General features: G+C 42.0%; 1 protein-coding gene across 3 annotated transcripts in view; it reads left to right on the top strand.

Moving 5' to 3' along the window:
- TBCD (tubulin folding cofactor D) overlaps positions 1-13,923 on the top strand; it is a 162,916-nt gene that overhangs the window by 74,445 nt on the left and 74,548 nt on the right. For all 3 annotated transcript variants that reach the window (XR_007243747.1, XR_007243746.1, XM_048487187.1), the window contains one exon: positions 7,376-7,433. Coding sequence is in view for 1 of the 3 variants with exons in the window: in XM_048487187.1 (XP_048343144.1) it covers positions 7,376-7,433 (58 nt within the window). In the remaining 2 variants the exon portion in view is untranslated. The remainder of the gene's footprint in view (positions 1-7,375; positions 7,434-13,923) is intronic.

Below are 13,923 nucleotides of genomic sequence, written 5' to 3'. Positions count from 1 at the left end.
TCTCCCTAGGTCTCTGGGCCTTTGTTACAGTTTCAGGGTGGTTGTTGTTGTTTTTGATGGGTACTTTTCTGGGTCCTGAAAACTCACCACATTTTCCCAGTTCCCCCAATCCCTCCCTCCCTCCCAAGCTGGCAGGAGCCAGGAAGGAGAGAGAGGAAGCGGGCTCCTACCAAGCCGTTGATAGTGTCTCCTGTCCCTTTACATTTTAAATGGACTAGAATTCCTGCCTACCAGCTGATGCCAACTATACTCTGTTTCACATAAAATGTTAGTTTGGTCAGTTGAGGTGCAGCGGTTGAGAAAACTGTATGCTTCCATATTAGAATATAGTTTCTGCCACCCACCTGGCCCATCTGACTTCATTGCCCACTGGCACAACAGGCCAGATGTGGCCTGCTAGATGTTGTTTGTAGACCCCTAATGTGTCCCTTCCCCTATTTATTTCAGCAGAGGCAAAACTGGTTAGATTCAAACCAGTGTCACCCAAACAAAAAAAAAACTTACTTAAAAAAAATAGAAGCTATTGTTGGCAATTTCAGATTTGACCACAAAGTTTCAAATAGCTCTTCTAATGGATTTCTTAAGTTGCATGTTTGACAGTTTTTGGCAGCTGTAATGACTTAGTGTGGGAGCTTAATATTAAAGCTCCACTGACAATCAGCAACTTGTGTAGCGTGACACACAGTTTCACCTGTGTTAGCACACCTTGGTTTACAGCTTGTATCGTGGTCACCCCCCCCCCCCCTTCCATCTAGTTCTAGCTTAAAGTGATTCACTCTGTTTGTCTAAGAAGAATGATCAGTCACAGAGTTCCTTTTTGGAAATGAATAATTCAATATTGTGGAATAATTTGCTAGCAGTTCATAGTGATTTAGACAGAAATTTCTCTCTTTTGGAAATGCAAACCAATAGGTACAAACATAGAAATGGGCAAAAATTTTGCAGTTTTGAAGTTATTGTAGGTAACAGCAGTGAAAGCCTTTAGAGGATGAATCCTGGAAAATTAGGGGGGAGGGGGTTCACCTGAATTGGTTCAACACATTTTTTATTTTTATTTTTTAAATGTCTAAGGATTACTTTTTTAAGGCAAGGTTTTACTCAAGTCCCTGTCCCCCAGGAGTGGCATTTCAGAGAGCAATTTGGGTTGCATTTGGAAGGTGATGGCCAGAAAGTAGCACTCCACAGATGAACATTCTCCTGTCTGTTGAAATGTTTTGATGGATCCAGGACAAAATGTATAATATGACATTTTTATGTAAGAGTCTACCGCATTGGAGAATGATAACTTTGGTGAATCCTGTACAGCCCCATCCAGAGTAGTAGGGGTGGTCTGGAGGCATGGCCAGGGGAGGAGCCAGTGCTAGTCAGCTTCCACCCGGCCATTGCCTCTTCTATGCCAGCATCCAGGGGGCTTTGGACTTACATCACCTTTTAGGTGGCACAAATCCATTAAGCCCAATTGAGGGGGGGGGGGTTTCAAGCAGTGGGAAGGGGGTTTTGTGTGTGTATGTTTTGCCTTCCCACACCAATGGAAAGCCCTCTTGGGAATGGCAGAGCTGAGCAACTGTGGTGCTGTGTCTGAGCTCCCAGCCCTTTGGATGGGACTGCCTGGCATAATAATTTAAAGATATTTTAAAATGTAAATAATTTGTCCCCAACTTTGCTTCAGTGTTTATGTTAATGATAAAGTATTGAATGTTTTTGGTATTAAAAGTTAATTTCCAAATATGATTCCAGTACTATTGAGACTGTTTCTATCCAAATAGTACATTTTGTTTTGTTTACTTCAAAATTTGTGTGTGATATTTTCTACTTGCTTTTACCTCTCAGATGGCAAAACCCAAAATACATGTGCTAAGGTAGCAGAGTGTGGCCATTTATAGCACACTCTTACACTATCATTCATATATTTGCAGTTTTGCTTACAGAAAACTTAGACATTTATCCTTTCGCATTTCATGTATGCCAAACAGTACAATTTTATATGTTAAATAATTTATAATGTTTGTGTTAAAGCAGAAGAGAATGTAAACATTGCATATATTTCAGTTTCGCTCAAAATTTTCCCATTTTTTCTGAGGAATTCAAAGTTTTTTAACATTTTACATTTCTTCTTAAAGTACCCTGTTTCCCCGAATATAAGACATCCCCTAAAAATAAGACATAGTAGAGGTTTTGCTGAAGTGCGAAATATAAGGCATCCCCCGAAAGTAAGACACAGCAAAGTTTTTGTTTGGAAGCATGCCCGACGAACAGAACAAGGAAAAATAAGACATCCCCTGAAAATAAGACATAGCGCATCTTTGGGAGCAAAAATTAATATAAGACACTGTCTTATATTCGGGGAAACACGGTACTACTATGGTTTTTTTTATCCCTCTGAGATTCTTGAGATTCTGCATACACCATTACTTTCCTGTGTATATGTTACGAAGACTGTTGTTTGTCTGAAATAATGCTATGTATGAGACAGAGAGTGTGGTGTAGTGGTTAAGATAGCACAGTAGGACTAGGGTAACCCTGGTTTAAATACCTGCTTGCGCAGTGTAAGCTTGCTGGTGAACTTTGGTTCCAGTCACACACATTCAGCCCTGATTCTGGCTAGTATTTGGTAGGAGATCTCCAAGGAATACCAGGGTCATGATGCGGAGGCAGGCAATGGCCAACCACCTCCAAAGGTCTCTTAGCTTGAAAACCTCGCTAGGTGGTCACCATAAATCAACTGTGATTTGATGACATCGTTACTCTGTGCAGTAACATTACCAATACCATTCTTGTGTGTTGCTGAGGTATAATATACAGCTTTTGATAGCTGTTCTTGAAAACAAGTAGAAGTTAAAAATGCTAGCCAACTGGCTAACTGAACAATTAACAGTGATTCAGCACTATCAATCTGTTTTCACTTCATAAATTCCTAGTTTCTCCAGTGTCATGGGAAAAGTGTTTGTAGCCCTTTCCATGCCATTGCATGCCTTTTGTTTTGAGAGGAGTTCTTTAAATACATTTGTAGCTTTCTTTCCTCTTGGGAGTCATGCATGGAATGTTTGCCTCAACTTGCCATTAGTTTTCTTCTTGTATTTCCAGGGTTATTTGACATCTCTAGTCATGTAACAGCAATATTTTTTAACCCTAGCCTGTATTTTTAAGATTTTTCAACCATTTTTCAATAACTGTAACTGATACTTCTGAGTAACTGGATATTGTCAATTAATTCATAAGTACAAGCAGTAGTTTCCTCATCTAATTTGTGAGACTGCCCCTACAAATTAGACCTTCTTGAGGTAACAGCTAATTACTACTGGTGTGAAAACACAGTTCTGACCTGTAAATTAAGTTGCTTTCATCCCTGCTTGAAAAGCATATTAATGGAATATGTTTTGCTTTGTCTCTCATCTAGTCTTTAACAGCAAATTAGTTGAAAGTTTTGATCAAATTGATAAGACCTCCCCAGTAGAAGAAATGCTGATACATCTGGCCTCCAAAAGGCAGGATAGATTTGCTTCACTAGTAAGAAAGCAAAGGAATGAATATTTAAATTAGAATATCTTAAAAGCTGCTTTCACTTTAGGACCTGTGGGTTTCTAAATCTACTGGGGAAAAGATGTATTTTCTCTTGGAGTTTCCGTCCTTACCCAGTTTTAATCTACTTTGCTGTGACACTGAGTTGTGCTTCCTAGATCTCCTTAACTTTGGGGCATAGTTATTTGTTTTGCTCAATTAAAATTGGGGATTCAGGAAGCTCCAGCCATTCACATTCAAGAAATCTTGACTTAAAAATTTCAGACGTGTTTTCACAGAATGCGAAGGTATTGATGCAACTTCCATTTACTTAAAAAAAATCAGGAAAGCCATCTTATGATAAATGGGTTTCCTATTCAAGTTTAGTTGTAAAGCACGAGACCACTTCTGGCCTGCTTCAACACAACAGGAACTACCTCTGGCATATTTCAACCCAGGAAGCACACGTTCTTCCTCAGCTATTCAGTACAGGGCTGATGAGAATTCTACTGACTTTGGATCTTCTGAAAACTGAATGATCAAGGAAGATGAAAGAGGATATCAGTCTCACTCTCTTCTTTTCTAGTGATTTTCTGATTCTAACCCCCCCCCCGCCCCCCCACCGGAGGCTCTTTAAGCTATCTTCTCCATTGCGAGGAAGCATTCGGTTTGGCCCTCTTCCGTGCTGAATAATTTCTATATGAATATGGACATTAGCATCCTGTGTGACTTCTTAAATACATAGGTTTTGAACTTCTGTCACAGATGCTTGATGGTGGGTTTCACAAACTTTGAATCATAATTCCAATGTTGAGTATGCTGGAAATGTCTGTGCTTCCTAGTAGACAGGATGGCTTTTGACAACCTTTGAGACTGACCCCTTCCAATCTGGTGGGGAGGCAGGGCCTAGTTCATAGACACCTCTTTCCACAGCAAGACTCTTCTCATACTTGCATACCTGCCGCAGCAGGTAACCTTAAACCCTTATCCCATATAAGTCCACCCTGTCCTGTGTTGTATTTCTTTGTCATGTCCTAGTTACAGGACATGAAACCCACCGAGTTAGAAGTGGAGGTGGGCATAAAGGAAGCTTCAGGTCTGATTGGGCTTCTTTCTCTGCATCCCAGGCTAGGATCATACTTAAAGCTAGGTATGTGTGACTGGGTGAACCGAAGTGGATGCATTCTGACTTCAGGAATTCATCTCTATTTGGTAGGGGAAGGGAATATTGAGTCTCCCAAGCCAGGATTGAAGCCCCCCAATTTTCCAAGGAGTTCTTTCTATATTTGGCAACAGCATACTTATTGGAGTTGGAACACCAGAAATCAGTATTGCCCAAGGTACTCTAGAGCCTGTAGCTGGGGCTCTAAATTCTATAACCTTTCTTTCTCTAAATAGTCTTCTGTTTTTTCCCTATTTTTAAGGATTTAACAAACATAGCTGGGCCTTGGTGTTTTGGTTTGTTCTTCAGCCCAGTTGTACTAATTTTTAAAAGAGCATGATTCTAATCCATCCAAATTGCAAGTCCAAACAAAGCCAACCTGCATCACTGAGAAAACTTTGCAAGACTAGCTTACTTCCCGAATGTATATGTGTTGAAAATATTGTATTGTTCCTTAGGGTGTTATCACTTCTTTCAGTAGTGTTTTACAATATTTTTTTTGAAATGGTTTATATTTGAAGAATACAATTGTACACAGCTGCTAATTCTCTTTGTATTCTTCTGTGCCCACAAATGAAGTTCAAGCTTCACAAAATAGTACCTACTTGTGACATTTTATTGAAAAGCTCACGTACAGAAAGCAAGAATGAGATTTGTTTTTTTCTGTTTTACTCGAGGCTTCTCCGGTTCTTAAAGACAGCGTTAGTTATTCCTTGCTAAAAAGTTCTGCTTAGTTGAATTGTGTTACCGATTTTACTGCTTTGCTACGGCTGTGGGAAATGATGGGTGACAAATACAGTGAAAACCTGATGCGTGCTTTTGCAAAGGCTGGAAAACTCCTCCTTTACCTGTACTTCAGCACAATCCTGTCTTTTGACTCAGAACAAATGGATGTCAGTGTGGGAGTGTAGGCAGTTTAGTCTTCCCTGGAGTACTGCGTGGTGAGAAAAGAATAGAGGTGTTGCTCTCATGTAAATAGAGCCATATAGCTCTAGGGTAAGATTAGCCTGCAGAATCAGGAAATATGAATATTGCTCAGAGCTACATCTTGTGCTCTGATGAAATGCTGAGAATAATTTCCACATGAAGAATATGTTTGTTCTCTGACTACTTTATTCAGAAGAACAACTTCTGTCTGTTACATGTTGGGTAATGTTTGCACTCCTTAATTTTTGTCTTGGAGAAGAGCACTCTCGGCGTAATGATTAGGAGGTCGTAGCTGGTCTGGGGAGATCCTGATTTAAATCCCCACTTTGCCATAGAGCTCACTGGCTGACTTTGGACCAGTTGATTCCCTTTCAGCTTAATTTATCACACAGGTTTGTTGTGGGGATAAAATAGAGAAGGAGAGGACCAGGTGTGCCCCCCTGAGCCCTTGGAAGATGGGTGGAAAAGTGTATAGATAAAATCCATTTTAGGTGAGCTTTTTCATAATTATTTGTTGAAACTGCTTCTGATCCAAGTAGCTCAATTCCATGACTAAATCGTTAGAAACACTTTTGGTAACGAAACAGCTCAGTTTTTCTTTCTTTCATTATCTTGTTGAAGAGCCAATTACCTGACACACTAGGAAGTCACTTACGTTTTTACATAACCTAATTATCAAAAGGAATAAATAAAAATTCAAGAATTGATACCAAATTGTTACAGTAGAATTCATGGTGATTATGGTGGGGTTTCCCTACCATTAGTGGTATAGGGGCTGGAGATACATGAGAAATGATACTTCTCCCTGCATCATCTCCCCTACTCCTGCTTCATATGATCACCTGCCCTTCACTCTGTTTCCTTTGACCCCGACCCCACCACCACTCCATGTTCCTCCCTCCATAATCTACAGTTTTGATCTGCTTTTCTTTCTTTTCCCAGTCCCTCTAATCAACCCCTTCAGGGTATTTCTTCCTCTGGGACCTTTCTCTTGTTCTCCCTTCACTTTCCCTTTCTATTTCCATTACCCATCCTCCTGGTCCTTTCCCCCTCCCAGTCACCAGTGCCTATGTGCTTATCCCTCCTCAGTCGTTCTCCCTCTTCCCCTTGCATCTCCTATGGTTTCTGTTTTCTTTTCTCTTCCCCTCACTCCTGCTCTATCCCTGTGTTCTTGTCTTCCGTGCCACCCTATGATAACCAAAAAATGCTTCCTGTCCATGATATCTGCTTATATTCTGCTGTTATTTTTGGAGGGGGGATTAGGCTCCCTTTTCAGATTTTTTTTTTTTGGCAAACATGGGGTTCTTCTAACTTGGCAGAAATGTATGTCTTAGTCATATGTTGGCACAGTGTGCAGACCCACATGGTAGGAGTCACACCCAGGAATTAGATATATTTATTGAAGCTATTTACTGTCTACCTTTCTCACTTACATTCAAGGTGGATTATATAGAGTGAGTCAATACAATCAACAGGATGAACTTTCAGTAAACAATGCAGTTGAATAAGGGTCATAGAACCAACCAGAAATCTTGAGCTGAGTATAGGGGTTCACACTTATGGCTGTGCCTCAGTAAAATATGAAGGTACCTTTGGGATGCAGAAAATATATCCAAAGCCTACTTTTAAAAATGCTCACAATCTCCTCGCGCCGTTGAAAGATATTATAGGGGCCCTTTTTTGCACAAGAACTCATGAATTTGTAAAAGTACTTCTAAATTTAAAAATTTCGTCATTTGTCAAGTTTTCATATCTCTCTCCTTAATTAAATGTATTTTCTATCTTTAGTGCCCTGGTGATAACGGCACTATTTGACCGTGATATTAACTGCAGAAGAGCTGCCTCGGTAAGATACAATTTTACAATTTTTTAAAGTTTGTGATACTTGTAAAAGCCTATAATAATACAGCCAGTGGAGTTCTTGGCAGTGTGTTCTAATTGATAAATTACCCTTAAAGAAGGGAGGCTTTTCTTAATGTGCAAACTTGCTAAAGCTTTTAATAAAATGAGCAGCCCGATCCTGAGAGCTGCTGTAATGGCAGCACCATTGGTCGATTCACGATGGATGTTCCATGGATAAAAGAACAAAACATGCCCCTCCACAAGGCACAATCCTTATAGCAAGCACATCAGAGTCTTGCCTATCTCAGCAACAGCCACCAATCAGGCAGTGGTGCCTTATGGCAACCCTCTGAATAGCATATATTGCAGCCATCCACATCTCATGGAATCAGCCAGGAGCCCTCATTGCCATGCCTGCTTCCCTTCCCTGCAGTAGTCCACCATAGGACAGGAAGGAAAGACTTAGGAACAGCACAACCCCAACAGGGGCACATGCAGGAGTCATGGAGCCAGTGCACTCCAATGTGCCCCACAAACAAATGCCTCAGTCCCAGTGTAGCTGACTTGCCATTTTCCAGGTAATAGGACAGCAAGCATCAAAAAGAGAATACACAACAGTGCCTCCAGCAAAGTATTTCACATTCCTGCCCGCTCCCCCACACTGCCTAGGCCACAGCAGAAGGTTGTTCACACAATAGACAGGATACATGGACCCAAGCTGCAGGAGACTGGAAACAAAAGACAAAAATGCACCCATTTCCCTGCTCTGTATAGCTCTCACTGATAGTCAAGCTGCAGCATTTTAGAACTGTCAGAGTGTCTGAGTTGATTTTTAGGGGATCCCAAGTAGGATCCAGAAAGAACTGGACTATAGTATAAGTATTAGCAGAACACATTAAGCAGTACAGAAATTACATATTAGGATCCTACTTTCAGTAATATGCAACAGTAGAGACTACAGTCTCAATCATTTATCCAAGTAAGTTTGCAAACCCTTTTGGACTGTGCAGCTCTATTACCTGTGCAGGAAAGCCCTCATGCATAGTTTGCAGAAGGCCAGGAGAGTTGCAGCTTTCCTGATCTCCTCAGGCTGGCAGTTCCAAAAAGTGGGAGTCACCATGGAGAAAGCATGTACATGATCAGCAGTTGATTTTGCCCATTTGCAGTTTGGCGCCTGCAGAAGACTTTGCTGACATAAGTGAAATTGTCATGCTGGAGCACAGGGGGAGAGGTGGTGCCGCAAGTAAGAGGGGCTAAGGAGGAGGAGGAGGAGGAGTTTGTGTTTTTTAGTCTGTAAGATGCCACTGGCATTCTGTCATGTTTTGCAGCAAAATAAAACAGGTCCTATCTCACCATGAAGACTGGTATTGGTCTCAGCATGAGCTTCCCTGAATCTTTCACCCTCTTGGATATATGAAGGGTAGACCTACTGGGAAGCTCTTTGGTGAACCTGCAAAGGAGGTGGTGGTGTTGGGGAAGACAGGGTTGTATGTGTGGTGTGGGAGGGAACAGGGAACAAGTCTCATCTGCCTAACAACAAACAAGATAGGGACGCTGTTCAACGTAACTTCAGATGTTATTGAGCAGCAGCAGGGATTGCATTCTAAATCCTTTGTTACTTTTCTGTGTTCAGAGGTCAGAGTTAGTCATGGCTGTCTGTTTTCTGCCTCTCAGCCTTAACTTGGCTACTACCCTACTACTCTGTTTTTTTGGTGTGGCTATCTCAAGGATATATGCAAAAGAGGAGAACAGTCATAGTTGTATATTCCCTTAGGCTGTACCTTTACAGCTTCAGAATGGGAAAGTTTACTTGAAGAAATCACAGTCTTTGGTGTTTTAATCATACTGATACTTTCATGATGGGCTGTGTTGTAATCATAGCTGCAGGCCAACATTGCTTGCAGTCTACCTTTTGAGTCCAACCCTGTTGACACTCCTCATTGCAATGAAGAACTGAAAAATATTGGAAAATGACAACAGCTTGGAAGGAAGTCTGTGGAAACAGGACATTCATTGCTACAACGAAAACTTAGGACAATATCTCTTAAAATGCTTAATTATACCGAATATATTAATAGTTCATACAGGACTTGTGTAAGTCTTAAACTACCTTATGAGAGAGCTCATTGTTGCCCAAGGAACTAAAATTGAGAGAGAGTGAGCATGTCTGGAACTGAAACTTTTGTCTAAATCTCCCCAAGCCAAATATTGGTTGCCGTAAGCTTAAATAAATGCCAAGTGTTTATCTATAACTTTAATTATGAAAAGTCAGTGGTAGATTAGATATTTTATCATCTGGATGGAACTGGCCAGATCCCTCTGTCCTTCCCATCTCACCCCCCCCCCCAACCCCCTGCCCGCTACTGTGCATTGTAATGGTAAACATATTTAAAATAAATATTTTATTTATTTACAAAACTTATACCCTACCTTTCTACCCTTATCAGGGCCAACAGGGTTGCTAACAAATCTTCATAATAATAATCATAATCAAGGACAAGGTGCACAATGAAAAGACCTGGCTGTGGTTAACAACTGGAACTCTGAAAAAGGAAAATGAATCCCTGATTTTAGCCACTCAAGAGCAAGCCATTAGAACAAATTTAATCAAGGCCAGAATCGAGAGACCATATCAACTCCTGACCCAAAGACCAAATCCAAAGTGTGACCGGCCTCATGAGTGGGACCAGAATTTATCAAGGAGAGGCCTAGCGTCGTCATGGTGTTGGATGACACTAGATCCACATCTGCTGAACATGAGGCGGTGTCAACATGGACGTTAAAATCCCCCAAGACAATAAGCCTGGGAAACCACAGCGTCCAGTCAGCCACCACCTCCAGCAGCTGTGACAGGCCGTCCCCCTAAGCGCTAGGCAACCGGTACACTAGGAAGACAGCCAACCTCTCTGAGGCCGCCCACTCTAGGCCAGCACACTCCATACCGGTGATCCTTGGGACAGGGAGAGCCCTGAAGGGGATAGAATCTCGGATGAACATTGCCATGGCGCCCTCCCAGCCCTGGGTTCGAGATTGGTGGATACACCAAGGCAACCGTCTCACCACTGCACACCCAGGTTTCGGTGATACAAGCCAGGTCCATTTGCTGAGCCCCGAGATAGTCTTGGAATGTCATGGTCTTGTTATTAATGGATCTGGCATTGATCAACACCAAGGACAAAGCAGGGAGTACCTGAACCCTGCAGCCCTCATTCCTCGAGTTAGGTCAGAAGGGGGGCGAGCATGACTGCCTCTTGCCCACCTTCTCTCATACGGCCTCCGCCTATTATCATATTTACCCTGTCCCGTCAGAACCAGAATCCCCTGCCCCAAGAATTCCGCTCTATACCACCACAATCCCCTCCCATCACAAAACCTGGGACAAATCCAACTTAATAGTTTGTAAATTGCCCAACCCAACCACTAAAACAACTACACTAATACATGCCTAATCCTAGAAGCTAAAGCCACAGCTATAGTAATAACCTTCCCAACCTAGCTACTAATACAACTTAAAAACATGCATAATAAAAACACATTGTAAAAGCCATTAAAACTAAACAAAACACATCATTAACATAGTTAAAACAAGCTGAAATACATATATAAAAATATAAACAGCAACTTTGGTTCACATAAAGAGCGGTTGATGCAGTTCAGATTTTCTTGTATTGTGACCCCTATCCCTTCCTATCCCTCACTAGTGGCCGGGGTAGACCGGCAATCTTAACTCAAGCTGTTGTTTAGGTTGACCTATTGTGCTAGGAAATTTCTGGACATTTTGGGGCAGATTGTGAGAATAGCAGATTTGGGGGAGCAGAGGAGCCTTAGCACGGTATAATGACATAAAGTTGATCCTTCAAAGCTGCCATTTTCTCCAGGGAAACTGATCTCTATGGTCTGGGAATCAGTTGTAATTCTAGGAAAGTTGAGTGTGTTGCACATTTTAATTTAGAAAGCAAAATTTTGCTTCATATTAATGAAGATTAAATAATTAAATCAAGAATTAGTAACTAGAATAGTTAATTTATTTCATTATTTTACATGAATGTAGAATTTTCCCATGACATAACAGAAGGTAATATGCAGAAATAAGTAGCCACTAGCATTTTGGATACCTACCAGCATTTCAAGCTAAGGCAGATTGAACATGACTCAACACCAAAAAGAGAGATTAATTTAGTTCCTTCCCTCCCCTTCCCAACAAAGTCATAGTTTCATTCTCATCAAATCTGCATATTGGAATTGTTTTACATGCCTATTGAATTCATTTTCTTCCAAATGGTTATTTTCAACGTTTTGGACAAATGGAAGAGCATAATTTAAAGCATGTTAATTTGATTTGATGGGCATGTATTATAAAAATTTAAAAATACAAGGAACTGCTGCAAGATATGTAGTCTGTTTTGTTTTGAAGTTTGTGGGAATTGTTCTTATTCAGTTGAACATTTGAAATGATCTGCCATGCTTGCCGTTCCATTGTAGGAAGATATTTGTTAAAAGAATTAGTCTTAATAGTCATGATTGTAGTATGACATTATTGAGATGTGATTTTTAAAAGGGAAAAAACCAAGACAATGAATACTTCTGCAGTGCTGAACATTTCTGTCTTCCGAGCAGCTCACTGTGGATGCATATGGTTGTTCCACTTCCTACTTTCATTTTCCTCCTCATACAGGAGGTAAATGCATCCAATTTGTGACCTGAATGTGCAATTTTCCCAGATTCCCCTGCACTCCTGCAGACCCTTCCAATCACCAGCATTTTCATTCCTGAAACTGAGTGACCTACAAGGAAGGATAGATGCTTGAGGAAGAAGTCACAAAGGGACTGAAATTGATCCTCTTCCCTTTCCACAAGGACAATTCCACATCTATGATTTTCAATTCCACTGAAGGGTGACGGTGATTTAATCCCCTTTAAACCCCCTTTAAACAACTGTTCCTCCACACAATTCGTTCAGACCTGTAAATGATATTTCCAGGGGTTGGGAGGAATTGCAGGAACCAAGAGACATGGTGGGGGGGGGGGGGAGTACCTTTTGTGCATAGAAGATTGTATGCAAACCAATATGTTTTGAAACCTTAAGACAGAGGTGGTGAACCTATGGCACTCCAGATGTTCATGAACTACAATTCTCATCAGCCCCTGCCAGCATGGCCAATAACCATGCTGGCAGGGGCTGATGGGAATTGTAGTCCATGAACATCTGGAGTGCCATAGGTTCACCACCATGGCCTTAGGATATTCACCACAAAAATCATGCCATATCTCTGCTGGTGATTCCGCTGGATCACGGGGGCTAACTGGGCACAGGAGGCTGACTAAGGTTTGCCATGCCCCCCGCCCCCCAGAATGCCTCACCATGCTGATGCATCATAGGGGCACCAATGCGAGCCCAAGAGCTACAGCTGGCTGCCACACTGGCTGGGCGCCAACAGATTTGCCCCTCCACCAGGGTAAGTGTCCTGGGAGGGCATTTCTTTCAGTGTAAGCCCTCACCACCTCCCTCTGGATTGGGCTGCCTGTATGAAACTAACACAAATTTTAGATGAGTTTGAGCATTTAAAGTTTGTTTAACTCCCATGTACTTATGAATACTGTGGTTCTCTATAATATATGCAAAGTATGGAAGTAAATGATTTGTACATGCACTTGTAGTGGTGAGGAGCTAGGAAAGGGCATACTGATAGTGATGACAATAGAATCTTGCTAAGCCAACACGGTGCTCTGTAGCATGTCATTGACCTATGGCAATATATAGCACCTTTGGCTAATAAAGCTTTGGGTCCCTTTTATGGCAGTTGTTATCTAGGGCTGCTCCTCCTCCTCAGTTAACGCTACATGAACTTAAGGTGCTGAGACTTGCCTGACTTGGACACAGGGAGCGAGGTTTTTCAAAAGCAGCGTCTTCACCTGCTGCCGTGGAAGGAGGCGTTTTCCCCGTGCCAGTCCCAAACACCTCCTTACCTCCTCCTGACTTCCGTTGCTCTGTGGAGGGCAGGGGACACGCCTTCTGGCCTCTGTCCCTTCAGTTGTTGCTCTGGCCATGGAGACATGTCCCCTGGCCTCCACAGAGCGACGGAAGCCAGGAGGAGGTAAGGAGGCGTTTGTGGGACTGCGTGGTCATGCAGAGCCTGCTCTGCCAGCTACGCAGCCAGCGGGGCCGTTCGTGTGAACGGCCTCGGGGCTTGCATCGGCATGAACCATGCCGATGCATCCCCGCTGCTCTGGCTGTGCAGAAACAGCCAAAGATTAGTACTGTATATTCTTCCTTTGTGTGTATGTGTGTGTGGCTTTTGAAAAAAATAACTATTTGATAGACTTCCTATTTCAAAAATTCCTCTGTTTTTAGTGGAACAAACAAACTTCAACTATCAAACTGAAGTGCTTTCGGGGGGGGGGGGGTGTGCTACACAGTATCATAGTCTAATGATTCTGATTGTCCTTGGTATGTTTTTCCCTGTCATGTTTTTCTCCAGTCTCTTCCTGAGGAG

Source organism: Sphaerodactylus townsendi, linkage group LG03, assembly GCF_021028975.2.
Source record: "Sphaerodactylus townsendi isolate TG3544 linkage group LG03, MPM_Stown_v2.3, whole genome shotgun sequence".
NCBI classification, from domain to species: domain Eukaryota; kingdom Metazoa; phylum Chordata; class Lepidosauria; order Squamata; family Sphaerodactylidae; genus Sphaerodactylus; species Sphaerodactylus townsendi.
The sequence above is the reverse complement of the archived record's forward strand: the minus strand, read 5'-3'. Positions and strand labels throughout refer to the sequence as shown.